Raw genomic sequence first — 12,613 nt, 5'->3', positions numbered from 1 at the left:
GCTTCCTTCGAAGTGAATTTGGGGTATTTGTTGCTTCTCACACCTCAGCAAATCATGCTCTAGAGAAGTCTCCCCTTCTGGAGTCTTGGGACTCTGTGTAGATGAAGGTGGAACAGTTTCTCCGAAGCGCCGGCTCATCAAGTTTTGTAAGAAAGATATATCGTCAACCATCTGGTCCTGCTTACTAACTGACTTCTCGACATTATCCAGACGTTTATTCAGCTTGTTGATGTCCTCTTGAACCTTTTTCATATCGTCACTGTTGTTCGCCACCATTCTATTTTGTTTTTTTCTTGAAGACCCAATTTTTTTTTAAATAATAATAATAATTTTTTATTTTTTTTAAATAATAATAAAAAAAATATCATTCACAAATATAGAATATCGATATATTTCATATCTATATATATATATATATATAAGAACGAATATATAGATATATATATATATAGTTCTCTTTTTTAATAGTCGATTTGAGTGGAAATTTTTCGAAACGGTGTGGTCACGTCCGTTGACCTGACCTCACCAGGATTGCGGCGTTTTAACACCGTGGCTTCTGGCTACGACACCTCAACACCGTGGCTTCTGGCTACCCTGCAGCGCCTTCCACCAGCGGTGTGCTACGTCGACCTCAATACCCCATAGCATCTTCCACCAACAGAACCCAACAGCGTATCTCTGGGCCCGGTTTTGCCAGCAAACGCCGAGCACGCCCACCGTGGCCTTCCTTGGTGGCCGGCTGCCCCACGCACAAGTTGCCTAAGTCGCTACTTTAGCTGTTTTTTTTCCACACGCCTGTTTTTAATGGTTGTCGTTTCTTCCTTCGTTCAACCTAAAACCTGTAGACACCACCCGTTCAGTCCCTAACAGTGAACAGCCGAACAGACTGGAAATGACAGGCCCATAGGCCTGACAGCCAGCAAGTTGTCGTGGGTGTCACGAGACGGAGTTTGGCTCTGATACCACTGTTAGCAATATTAATGTCTAATTTGTTGTAAACTGATAATAAAACACCAGGTAATTCTGAATGTAATATGTTTATATATATATATATATATGTATATATATATATAGATATAGATAGATAGATAGATATATATATATTGATAAAAATTGAATGATGTTTACAAGATTGAGGCGATGCTTCTTAAATAGGAGTTGACTAGCCATGCCTGATCAGAGAGACATGTCCCTTGAGGACTAATGTCTCTTCATTTAACTAATTAATTGATTATAGTTAATAATTTATTTATTTAAATAACATTTTAATATTTTAATATTTTATTTCATTGTTATGATTTTAAGTTCATAACACTCTCTGAATGAGATAAAACCCCATCTAGGCCCTCGATCAACTGCCAAGTGTTGGGTGCAAGTGTGTGGCTCGCTGGGAAACGTGGTCCAAGTGCATCATCATCTTTGTATGGTTGGGGCACGAACAAGCAATATGTGATGCTAAAGAAGCCCATGGTGTGGCAATCAATCCTTTGCTATGGTGGAGGCCCATGGCTCTCAACGCTCACCCTACAAGTGCCATTATGACCCTCAAGAGGGCTTGGATCCCTTATAGGGAGGCCAAATCCAAGATGAAGACCCACCTGCAATCGTGTATAAGATCCAGTGTTCTAAAAACTGGCCGGTTTGAACCGGTAACTAGTCAAACCGTCCGATTCACTAGCCGACCGGGTCAAACCGGCAAAAAAATCGGGTTCAACCCTTCCCTTCACCCATAAACCACAAAATCGATGCCAATCGGCCGGTTTATGGTCAAACCGACCGGTTCGCTGCGAAGGCCATGGGTCTTAGGAAGCTTCTAGGGTGTTTTGGAGGGAAAATAAGGGTTGTTTCCCTCCAAAAACACCCTCTCCAAGCCTTTAAAAGGAGCTTGTCCCTCTCATTTGTCTCACACATCTCATTTGGAGTTTTTGTGAGTTTGATTGGGAGCTTGGAGAGTGTTGAGTTTTTGCTGGAGTAGTCATCTTGGAGTTGGAGTTGGAGCTATTTTGGAGATACTTTGGAGCTATCAGTGGAGTTGGCATCTTCAAGAGGAGGCTAAGGAAGCTAGTTTGCATTTCCAAGTAAGGATTTTCACTTGAAAAATTCCTCATTTGACTGTTGTCCATGTATTAAATTTTTTTATGTGTTCTATCATCTATGTTATCAAATCTCTAGTTCTATGCTATCAAATTTTGTAGGCTACATGTGCATTTTTTTCCTAAATTTAGTTTTGGTTTTCCATGTTTCTTAGCTGCAATTTTTTTTAAATGGCAGATTTCTTTGCAAATTTTAATTATTTCAAGCCAACATGGCTCCAAAAGCCAAGGACAGTGCATGGACTCATTGTGATTTGATTGATGGAAAAATGATATGCAAATTATGCCATAAACCTATTGGAGGTAGGGGTATTCTCAGATTGAAACAACATGTGGCTGGGATAAGAGACCAAATAAAGCCATGTGAAGCACCAATGAAGTGTTAGGTCCTATTAGGGCAGAATACCTTTCCAAGTTTGAAAAGTTTCAGGAGAATAAGGCTAGGGAGAAGGCCATCCAAGATGACATTACAAGGAAAAGGGAATTATTAGAAGCCATGAAAGAGAGTGGGTATGATGATTATGAGATTCAAGACTCCTCTTCTATCCCTTCCACCAATGACCCCTTTCACTATGTTCCTAACTTCCTCCTCCTTTTGGCCAACAATCAAGAGGAACAAGGAGAATAAACATCCAGAGTTATTTCTCATCCTCTGCCAACATTGCCTCTTCTAATCCCACTTCCTCCCAGCCAAGTCATCAACCCACTTTGGATCAACATTGGAAAAAACAATGCAAAGAAACTTCTTATCAATACATTGCTAGATGGTGGTATGATGCAGATATCCCATTTAATGTTGCTCGCTCACCTTATTACCAAGCAATGTGGGACTTTGTTATAGCTGCAGGAAAGGGCTTCAAAGGCCCTGGTATGCATGACTTGAGGGGAGCTCTTTGCAAAAAGAGATTGCTTCCATTGATGAGTATTTGACTGAGTATAGATATTCATGGCTCAAAATAGGTCGTTCCATCATGTCAAATGGATGGATCGATGGAAAGAACTGCACTATCATTAATTTCCTTATTTCTTGCCCTCAAGGAACCATGTTTTTTAGATCAGTTGATGCATCTAATAAGGTGAAGGATGCAACCCTTGTATTTGAGCTTTTGGATGACATTATCGAGGAAGTGGGGGAGAAAAATGTTGTGCAGGTCATCACCGATAATGCCTCAAACTATGTTCTTGCTAGAAAGATGCTTGAGTCCAAATATAGGACCATATTTTGACTCCATGTGTTGCACATTGCATAAACCTCATGCTTGAGGACATACGCAAAGTGGAGTGGGTAAAAAACATTGTAGACATTGCCAAGTGCATTACAAAATACATTTACAACCACTCATGGGTATTGAGCCTAATGAGGAAAAACATTGGGGGCAAAGAGCTTGTTAGGCCTGCAATTACGAGATTTGCAACTCACTTCCTCACGTTGCAATGTCTCAATGCTCAACATAAAAACCTATAGAAAATGTTTTCTTCTAATGATTGGACTGAATCTCGGTGGGCTCGTAGACAAGATGGCAAAGACACCAAAAAGAAAGTGTTTGACAATTATTTTTTGAAAAGGTTTGCAGAGCTTGTGAAAATTACAGAGCCCCTTGTTAAGGTGCTAAGGATGGTGGATGGGGAAAATTGGCCATGGGCTACATTTATGAGGCTATGGATCAAGCAAAGGAGCAGATACAGGCATCTTACAAGGACAAGTTAGCTAAATATGGTCATATATGGGAGATCATTGATAACAGATGGAACAATCAACTCCATCGTCCTATACATGCAACTGGGTATTTTTTGAACTTAAAGTATCATTATAAAGCTCAGCTAGGAGATTTTCAAGATGGGGAGGTCAAAGATGGATTGATTGATTTCTTGGAGCACGTAGTCCCTATCCATGCAGACCAGTTGGAAATAAATAAACAACTTACTCTTCTCAATATGGCAGTTGGTACCTTTGGCAAAAACTTGGCAAAGATGGCAAGAGATGCGGATAAACCAGATAAGAAATTCCAATTTCCAATTTGTTTTTCTTTTCAAGTCAAATTGTTTACAAATTTACAATTCAAATTATCTATAAATACTTGTAATTTGTAAATAAGTAATGAAATGAACTAAGTTACTAATTAATGTCTTTTTCTTTGCAGCACATTAGTGGGAGTCATTTGGCGGCCAATGTCCTCAATTGCAAAAGTTTGCAATTAGAGTCCTCAGCCAAACTTGCAGTGCTTCAAGTTGTGAGCGCAATTGATATGTTTTTGAGTGCATACCCAAGAAGAAGAGAAATCGTTTGGAACAAAAACAGTTAAATGATCTTGTCTTCGTGCAATACAACCTTCAACTAAGGCGAAACCAAATGATGAACAAAACACCTAATCTAGATCCCATTGTGTTGGACGATATTGATCCAACATCAGAATGGGTGGAGGAGACTGAAGATCATGTGTTTGATGTTGATTTTGATATTGACATGGCATTAGCGAGGGATGAAGCAGATTTGGTGGCGCCATCAAAACCAAGATCAGTAGCCGCATCAAGTAAAGGCAAACAACCAATGGAAGGCACTAGTTGTGCAGCTCCACCAACCCATCCTTCCATTAGGTCCACTTCAATTGTTATTGGTAGCAGTGCTACTGAGGTTGCAAATGAGGCTTTGGCATCCTCAGACTCTAAACCAGATGATGTCTATGTAGCTCCTGCTGATGATGATGATCATGTGTCTAGTAGTGGTGATGAATTTGATGATTGATCATGGGTAGACTCTAGAGTCTAGAGTCTAGACTTGTAGTCTTGTGGTAGGCCAATGGCCTCATAGATTATAGCATTGCTTTTGGACTTTATAGGCCATTCAGAGCCTCATTGCTTATGTATTTTGTCGATAATATGCATTGCACTCGATGTCATTTTGATATAGTCACCTTTACATGGTATATAAATGAGAAAACTTTGCATATTTTGTCTCTATTGGCTTGGAATCATGGTTTCAAATCTTAAAAATAGTTATTTTCATTAAAAATTAATTATTTAATGTATTTTTTTAAAAATCAATTCATTTAGACCTGACCAGTCCCGGTTTGACCAGTTCTGGTCAATGTTTTAAAACTTCGACTCGGCCGAGGGTCGATCCCGACTCTGACTCCGACTCGACCGAGGGTCGATCCCAACTCTGACTCCGACTCGTTATCGATTCAGCTGACTCGATCTCAATGACTCGGTCGTTGTAAAAAATACATTAAATATTTATTTCTTATAAAAACACATAATTTTAAAGATTTTCATTCATGTTTCCAAACACACAGCATTAGAATATAGATAGAAGACAACATATGATAAAAGTAGGCTCATGAATATATCCATTATATCAAAATGGCACCCAGTGCACTGTCCAATACATACACGATGATGATATAGAGATCAAAACAAAAACACATAACCAAGGAGGCTAGAAATGGCCTCTACAACAAAAGTTCGTGACCAGTACTACTGGCTACTGCTAGAGTTGCCAACATCATCTAACTCAGTGTTACTTGGGAGCAGGAGCGCAAGCGAGGAGCGGGAGCGAAAATGAGAGCGGTAGCGACATTTTCAAAAGCTCCCGGTTTGGGAGTGAATCCCGGAGGAGTTCGACAACCAATGTCACTAACATCAAGGTACATAGAGGGATTGGTGCTCTTGATTAAATACGAGTTCCATACCCTAATACATGACAAAATTCAATGGAAACATTGCAATCCCCCAATCCTGAAATCCTGAAAAACTGATAAGTCTGCTGGATTTTGAATGAAATCTAAAATTCTACTTTCTCCATATGAAATCCAATGAGGCCGGAACCACTCTCAAACATCCTGAGTCATTTCATGGTAATGTTAAAAATTTAAGTAAAAGGATGAAAATGAAGATTAAGGAGAATGTCACTTTTACTTTATTCTTAAACATTACCATGAATAGCATATCAATACTAGGGATCAGAGTTAGACAGGGAAGCCCAGGGAGTCCCCAAAAATTAAAAAAAGCCTTTTTTTGGGTTCACTGGCCGCTATATGTAACCCGGCCAGGTTGATATGGACTCGGCCGAGCCAGCCGGGTTAATATCGAGCCGGCTGAGTTGTTACACAACTCGGCCGGCTCAGTATTAACCCGGCCGGCCGAACCGGTTCAATGGCCAGGTCAAATTTTTTTTGACCGACTCAGACCAACTCGGCCGAGTCGATTCCGAGCCGACTGGGTTTAAAAACATTGGTTCCGATTTGAAACCCAGTTTATTAGGTGGACTGGTCTGGTCACCGGTTCCAGTTTTTAAAACTATGATAAGATCCAACGTGTCTCCTCACCTTTTAGTACAACAATCTATTAGTGCAATTAAGTAAATAAGCTTGCTAATCAGGGGAAAAATTGGACACTTCATAGTGGCATGCCCTTCCAAATGGGCTTAAGAATGTACAGGTATTTCCTTGCTCAACAAGAGAAGTTAATAAAGGACCCTATTAAGTGGCTTCAACATCTAAGAGAGTGACAAGTCCATGGTACATCCATCAAATGGTAGATGTCATGTGAAGTGATGATGGAATGGGGTGGGGCAATTGGGATAGGCTCCAAGCCACATGCCATGGTACAAGGGAAGCTATAATGAACGAAGTGCACACCATGGGTATATGAATGTAGGAGGGAGCAATCGTGGTACATGAGTTAACTCGGCCTTTGTTTTTCCACCCTTCTTCATATGCCTTTTGCCTTTTATTGATTTTTCTTTCTTTTACTGCTCAAGGCTCCAGGGGATGAGAACATGATGTGTATGATGAAACAATGATTACCCATTTAAGGTTGGGCAGTTCATCGCCCACCAGGGGTTGGGACAATCATGGGTTCCCTAATGATGCAGGGGCACTCATAGGGGCCCTAGGAACCAGGGTAACGGCCATAGTGATATGGGGTAGAGCTCATGTTTAGCTTTTGTCCACAAGCTAAATTTTTATGTCCCGACCATCTTTTTCATTTTGTTGTACACTTCCTATTGTAAGTGGCCAAATTATGTTTTTATCTTTCTTTTTAGTTGCATCAACCTCCAAGGCATCGTTCCAGGCCCGACCCAAAGTGTGGAAAAGGGGAGGGGGAGGCTAACACCTTGTGGGACCCAATGGACAAATGTGGACCCAAATGGGAAAAAAAAAAGTGAAAAGGGCTTGTAATGAGCGGAAGGGAGTGAAATATATGGTGTTGGGAAGCGGGACCATGCAACCAAGATTAGGGTTTCCCATGTAGTGCCACTCCTAAATCTAGTAGCCAATAGAGGAGATCCCACCGGGGCTAGGATACAAGATTAACCCCCAGGCTGGGACAAGGGAACAAGAGTACAGTCCAAGCCCATTCTTTCTGCTGAATCCCCCCACTAATCAATGTCCAAATGTGTCCAAGAAAATCAAACATAAGCACCCAATTACATAAAGAAAAGTCATACCTTCGGGGTTGGAAAGCCCACCTTCAAACATGTGATCATAACAAATGGGCGAGGGCACACAATGGTTGGATCAAGTGGTGGAGAATGGTGGCACACGAGCTATCTAGTGGCTGCAAGGGGCAGTTGGCTGTCGACTGAAGACAAATCTAGAAGAAAAAGGTCAACCATTGGTGGTGGGTAACAGGATCTTCTTCTTATCCTATTTATGTGAAGGCTTAATAATGAACTCAATGTTCATTTTGGAATAAGCCACGCGAGGAGATTCTTCCTCTTATTTCTTTGTTGCTTTATTTTTGAACCTGCTTTCCATTTCTCTATCAAACTATGTTCCATATTTGATAGTACATTTCAGCCATCAATTTGTGTTGATGAGTGGCACCCTTATCCCTCCAAGACTTGATTCTATAGCTTATTTCAGCAAACACTTTGAGGTAAATTGCATTAAATTAATTATTTTTCCCTTAGGTACACACCTAAGTTATAAATGCATCAAATATGTTATTGCATCCAAAAGTTTGAATGTGGTAAGCTATCCCTTTTCAACCATATAGCCTACCTCAAAACTAGTTGATTGAAAAACACTAGTCCTTTCATCCATTCAGTGTTTCAAGACTTTGATAGCCCTTAAATTGATAGGCACTAGTTTTACATCACCTCGTTGCCTTGTTCCCTTCATTTCCCTTTTATTTCCTTTCTATGTCGCTGCCCCACCCCCACCCCCCATCCCCGCTTTTACATATCCACTGCCACATACGTTACTATAACCACCTTCTCCAATCAAGGCTTACTCTCCATTTTTCACCTTGAGCCCCCAGTCCATAGCCTTGATAATCCTGTGCTTAGGGAAGACCCCTTTGAGTTGGAGAGAGCAAACCAAAAAAACTGAGAAGAGCTGTGCTGACAGTGGGTAGCCTTCCTGAATTGCACAAAACTAGCCCCTAGATGTTTGGGACTTTACATCACAAGAGGGTGCTCGATTTTGTTGTAACAAAATCTATAGCCCATTAACCATAAGATCCCTCATCAGGTCTGAAGGCAATCAACCCTCTAGGATGAATCACGATTCTTGAGCCCAACCCTCCAAAGACGGAGAGTCAGAGGATAGAAGAAAGGCGTCCCATCCTTCTAAATTCAATTACATTTTAACTGCTTACATTTATTGTTTCGCTACATATGAGTTCAAAATGTTCAATCAGTCAAAGGACCTTGAAAATTTTGACCTACCACTACCTACTACTGTTATGTTTGAGGTGATTAATTATATCAATTTTCATTATGTTTGTATCTATGTTCATATTATGCCTTGAATTAATAATGGATATGATCTGATAAATATGTGCCTGGACTCCTATCCCATGGTAGTGATATGATCTGATACAGATATGCTTGTACTCTGAGTCCACATGTTGTTTGTTCGAGAACATATACAATTTCAGTTTTTTTTAATTTGACTGAGGAATGAGAAAAGATAGGAGAACAATCTGCTGAGTTAAGAAAAGGTTAACTGAAAGATGTTCTGATCTCATCTTCTTACAAAATGAAAGGTTTTAATATCTCGTATAGTCATCATTAAAACAGTCTTTTGAAGTCTACTTACTAGGTACAAAAGCAACGGCAACTATGACATGCATTCTCATACATAAGACCAAAGTGACAAGTTACTGTAAACCAGAACAGATGAGATGTACCATGTGGGGCGTTTGGAATGAACTTTCTGCTTCCATCATTTTGATTTCAGAATTCTCTTCAAATACCTGACAGTTCAGAAACACACTGAAAATTGAAAAATCATTTCAACCATTTTATATAGAAAGATCACTCACAACATGCATCAACTTGGAGACAAGTGTTAGATAGCTTAAGCAGCAAACAAAAAAAACTACAGATTGAAAAGAAAGGGACAGTAATCAAAAGTAAATAGTCAATACACTGGCTGTCCCAAGCAACTTACAGCATTTGACATATGAACAGCAATGCTTCGCAGGAAGCTATCTTTCACTGCCAAACACAATGATAATATAAGAAACTCATAATTTCAAGGATCACAAGAGTGCATAGTACACAGAATATCCTCTCAGAGCAGAGCTTACCCTTCCCATCCAAGCAAGAAGGGAAGACTCTCTAATCGCCCTTCCATATCAGACGACAAAATGCACTTTTTTTAATCCTAGTAATTATATTTAACAGTAAACATGATAAGATCTATTATTAATAAAAAACCACACTCAAATCAAACAATCATTTTTCGAGCCTTTAGATCCAAACCTGCTGAACTGCTAAAACGGAAACCCATGGGTGTTGGGATGACAGCAGTTTGATCGTCTACAGCAAGGGATGTGTGAGGCCCAACGGATCCCTGAAACCCATTTGATGCTTGCCATTCTCTCTCATCTACATAGCTACCAGCCATGTCATTGTTTTGAGGCTTCCTCTCCAACTCAATAATCCCCTCTGCATTCTTTACTGCAATAGTGTTGGGACAATACTCTTTTAGGAACTGCAGCAGTGGCATACTAAGTTGTTCCTTTGAAAACATTGAACGTGCTAGTCTCAACTGAATAAGAACATGTTCAATCTGCGCATCTCTAATTGCTTGGATAGCAGCAATTCGGCGTTTTACTGAGATCATTACAAATCACAGAAAAGGAATGAAATGAGCGTACTGCAATTAGCCAGACACTTTGAAAAATCCAATCAAGCCATAAAATACAGATGGATGGACAAATACTAAAACTGTATAACATTAACAAAGACAAAACAGATTTTGCAAAATACTTGGTTGGCAAAAGGAAACATCAAACTTTATATCCAAAGAGAATAAGATGATACATTCCCCTCTATAGAAGGACAACCCCTCTACAGGGTGCAACCCTTTAGGATGTATTCTCGAAGCGCTTTTATTGCAAAAGGAAATGATTCAAGAATTAGAATATCAGGTTCAAGGAACAAACCTTCACAGTGATTTAACTCAGAAAGCTCTCTCTGATCTGCCAATTCCACAGAGTGAGAATGAAGATCATTACCACGGCATTCTTTATCTTTGTTAATGGGAGATACTTTTTTTTTCTCTTTGTTTATTCTGCGTCGCTTTGCCCCTTTTTGATTGTCAAAGTCATTAAACGGGCTGCCATTGCCTTGATTATTTTCTTCTTCGTTGTTTTGAGTAAGAGACAATGGTTCCTGCTCCTTTCTCTCACCAGTTTGCTTTCCTCTTTTCACTCCTCTCCTTGTGCTGATTACCATTGTTACTATTGCTTATATGATCCTGAACCACCTGAAGCATCATCAACGATACCCTCCATCAGATCCAAGAACTAACCATGTAACATAATAAAAGTAAGCTTGAAATTATTTGAATTTCCTACCATACACAGATTCAACAGGGACATCAGAGCCAAGAACTGACCACGTAACATAATAAAAGTAAGCTTGAAATTTTTTCCCACCATACACAGATTCAACAGGGACATCAGAGCCAAGAACTGACCGTGTAACATAATAAAACTAAGCTTGAAATTATTTCCCACCATACACAGATTCAACAGCGACATCAGAGCCAAGAACTAACCGCGTAACATAATAAAAGCAAGCTTGAAATTATTTCCCACCATACACAGATTCAACAGGGAAAACATAACACAGGCAGTAAACTGCAGTAAAGGTGACTTCCAATAAGATATCATATATACAAAGCTTGCAAAAAGTCACAAGTTCAATACTTTTAAACACAGCATATTTCATATTTACATTGTTCATATAAGTAATTCATAAAGGGCTTACCTAGATACATAACTTTTTGGTACTGTAAACTGAACTGGATAATGTGATGACCCAACAAAGACCTTTTCATAGCTAGAAACTTAACTTAACTCATGCACTACTGCAATGAAACCTACAACTGCCTACAACCTTCAAATATACTGCTTACCCAAGAGAAAGACATGCATACTTCAGTGAAATACAACAGAGAGAAATCTTTCTACTGGTTAAGCCATTAATCTTGTTACCCCTCACAATGCATTTGAATTTTAAGTATGTGGAGGCACACTTTCCAGCACCCAAAGAGATTTCCACTACAGTAATAATATGAATTTATTACTGATTTGTCATCAGAGGCATTTGAGTTTGAAGAAGCTTCAAGCATTATTGTTAAAGAGGAGACAGAACTTCGACACCTGATTTGGAGATTGGTTGCTATTAATTCCAGACTTGGTGTGTTGTTCTTGCATGCAGGTATGGTAAATTTGTTGCCTGAGAATTTGTAGTTTCAGGTCTCCCAGTTTTAGTACTACTGCTGTTTTGAAGAACTCCACAGCTGGAAAAAATAATTTACCTCTAGACTCATTGCCAGATTTCATGTTTGAAGAACAAAGGAAGAACACAGAAATAACAGAACACAAATGGAGGCAAATTGATTCAGCAATAAGGTTTGTGTACAACCTGTTTATGCACCTAAAACTGGCTGTATAAAACAGCACTTTCATGGGTTGATTGGGTACACTAGATTAAAGGGCCCCTTTAGCACCTTCAACAGCACTTAAAACAACAGGCAACTTTTGGCCATATTATTGATGCTCAAGGCTTGTAGATGTTTATCATACTTCTTCACCAAAAGCATCCCAGAACTGTGTAAGAGGGGTCATTTTCAGAGTGAAAACCAGCCATCAGGACACTGCCAGCATGGAGATAATGCTGCTAAGGGTGGCTGTTGATCTTTATTAATGGGAGATACAGTTGTAGCAGAATTTACCTGCCACATAAGCAGACCAGTACATTAGCCTCTCAAATCTGATAAGCATGCGCCTCCAACAAAGTTTTGAAGGGCCTTAATCCAGCAATAAATGCACTGTCAGCAGGGTACAGTAGTGCAGATTTAACAAGGGTAGGATAAACATCAGAACTAAGCATCTTTTCCAGCTTGATTGAGGTCAGATTTTGGATCTCTTTTGTTACCCAAATGGCTGAATAAATAGGATGCCTTTCATAAATTAATATCTTGTCAACCTTGGAGAGAGAACACCCTAGTGTGTGGTAGCATTCTTTTCGTTTTCCATTGTGGTGGAGGAAAACG

The 12,613-nt window shown here is 39.6% G+C and overlaps 1 protein-coding gene across 7 annotated transcripts in view; it reads right to left on the bottom strand.

Annotated features, from left to right (window-relative positions):
• The window catches only part of LOC149251263 (translation initiation factor), a 169,602-nt gene that overhangs the window by 58,061 nt on the left and 98,928 nt on the right, over window positions 1–12,613 (bottom strand). For all 7 annotated transcript variants that reach the window (XR_016266856.1, XM_089459323.1, XM_089459319.1 and 4 more), the window contains 4 exons: window positions 10,494–10,816; window positions 9,808–10,161; window positions 9,494–9,540; window positions 9,231–9,296 (listed from right to left, as the gene is read on the bottom strand). Coding sequence is in view for 6 of the 7 variants with exons in the window: in XM_089459323.1 (XP_089315449.1) it covers window positions 9,231–9,296; window positions 9,494–9,540; window positions 9,808–10,161; window positions 10,494–10,785 (759 nt within the window). In the remaining variant the exon portion in view is untranslated. The remainder of the gene's footprint in view (window positions 1–9,230; window positions 9,297–9,493; window positions 9,541–9,807; window positions 10,162–10,493; window positions 10,817–12,613) is intronic.

Source organism: Pinus tabuliformis, chromosome 7 (genome assembly GCF_031772625.1).
Source record: "Pinus tabuliformis cultivar Carrire ecotype Pingquan chromosome 7, CPIR1, whole genome shotgun sequence".
Lineage (NCBI taxonomy): Eukaryota > Viridiplantae > Streptophyta > Pinopsida > Pinales > Pinaceae > Pinus > Pinus tabuliformis.
Note: the sequence above shows the minus strand (reverse complement) of the source record. Positions and strands in the feature narration are given on the sequence as shown.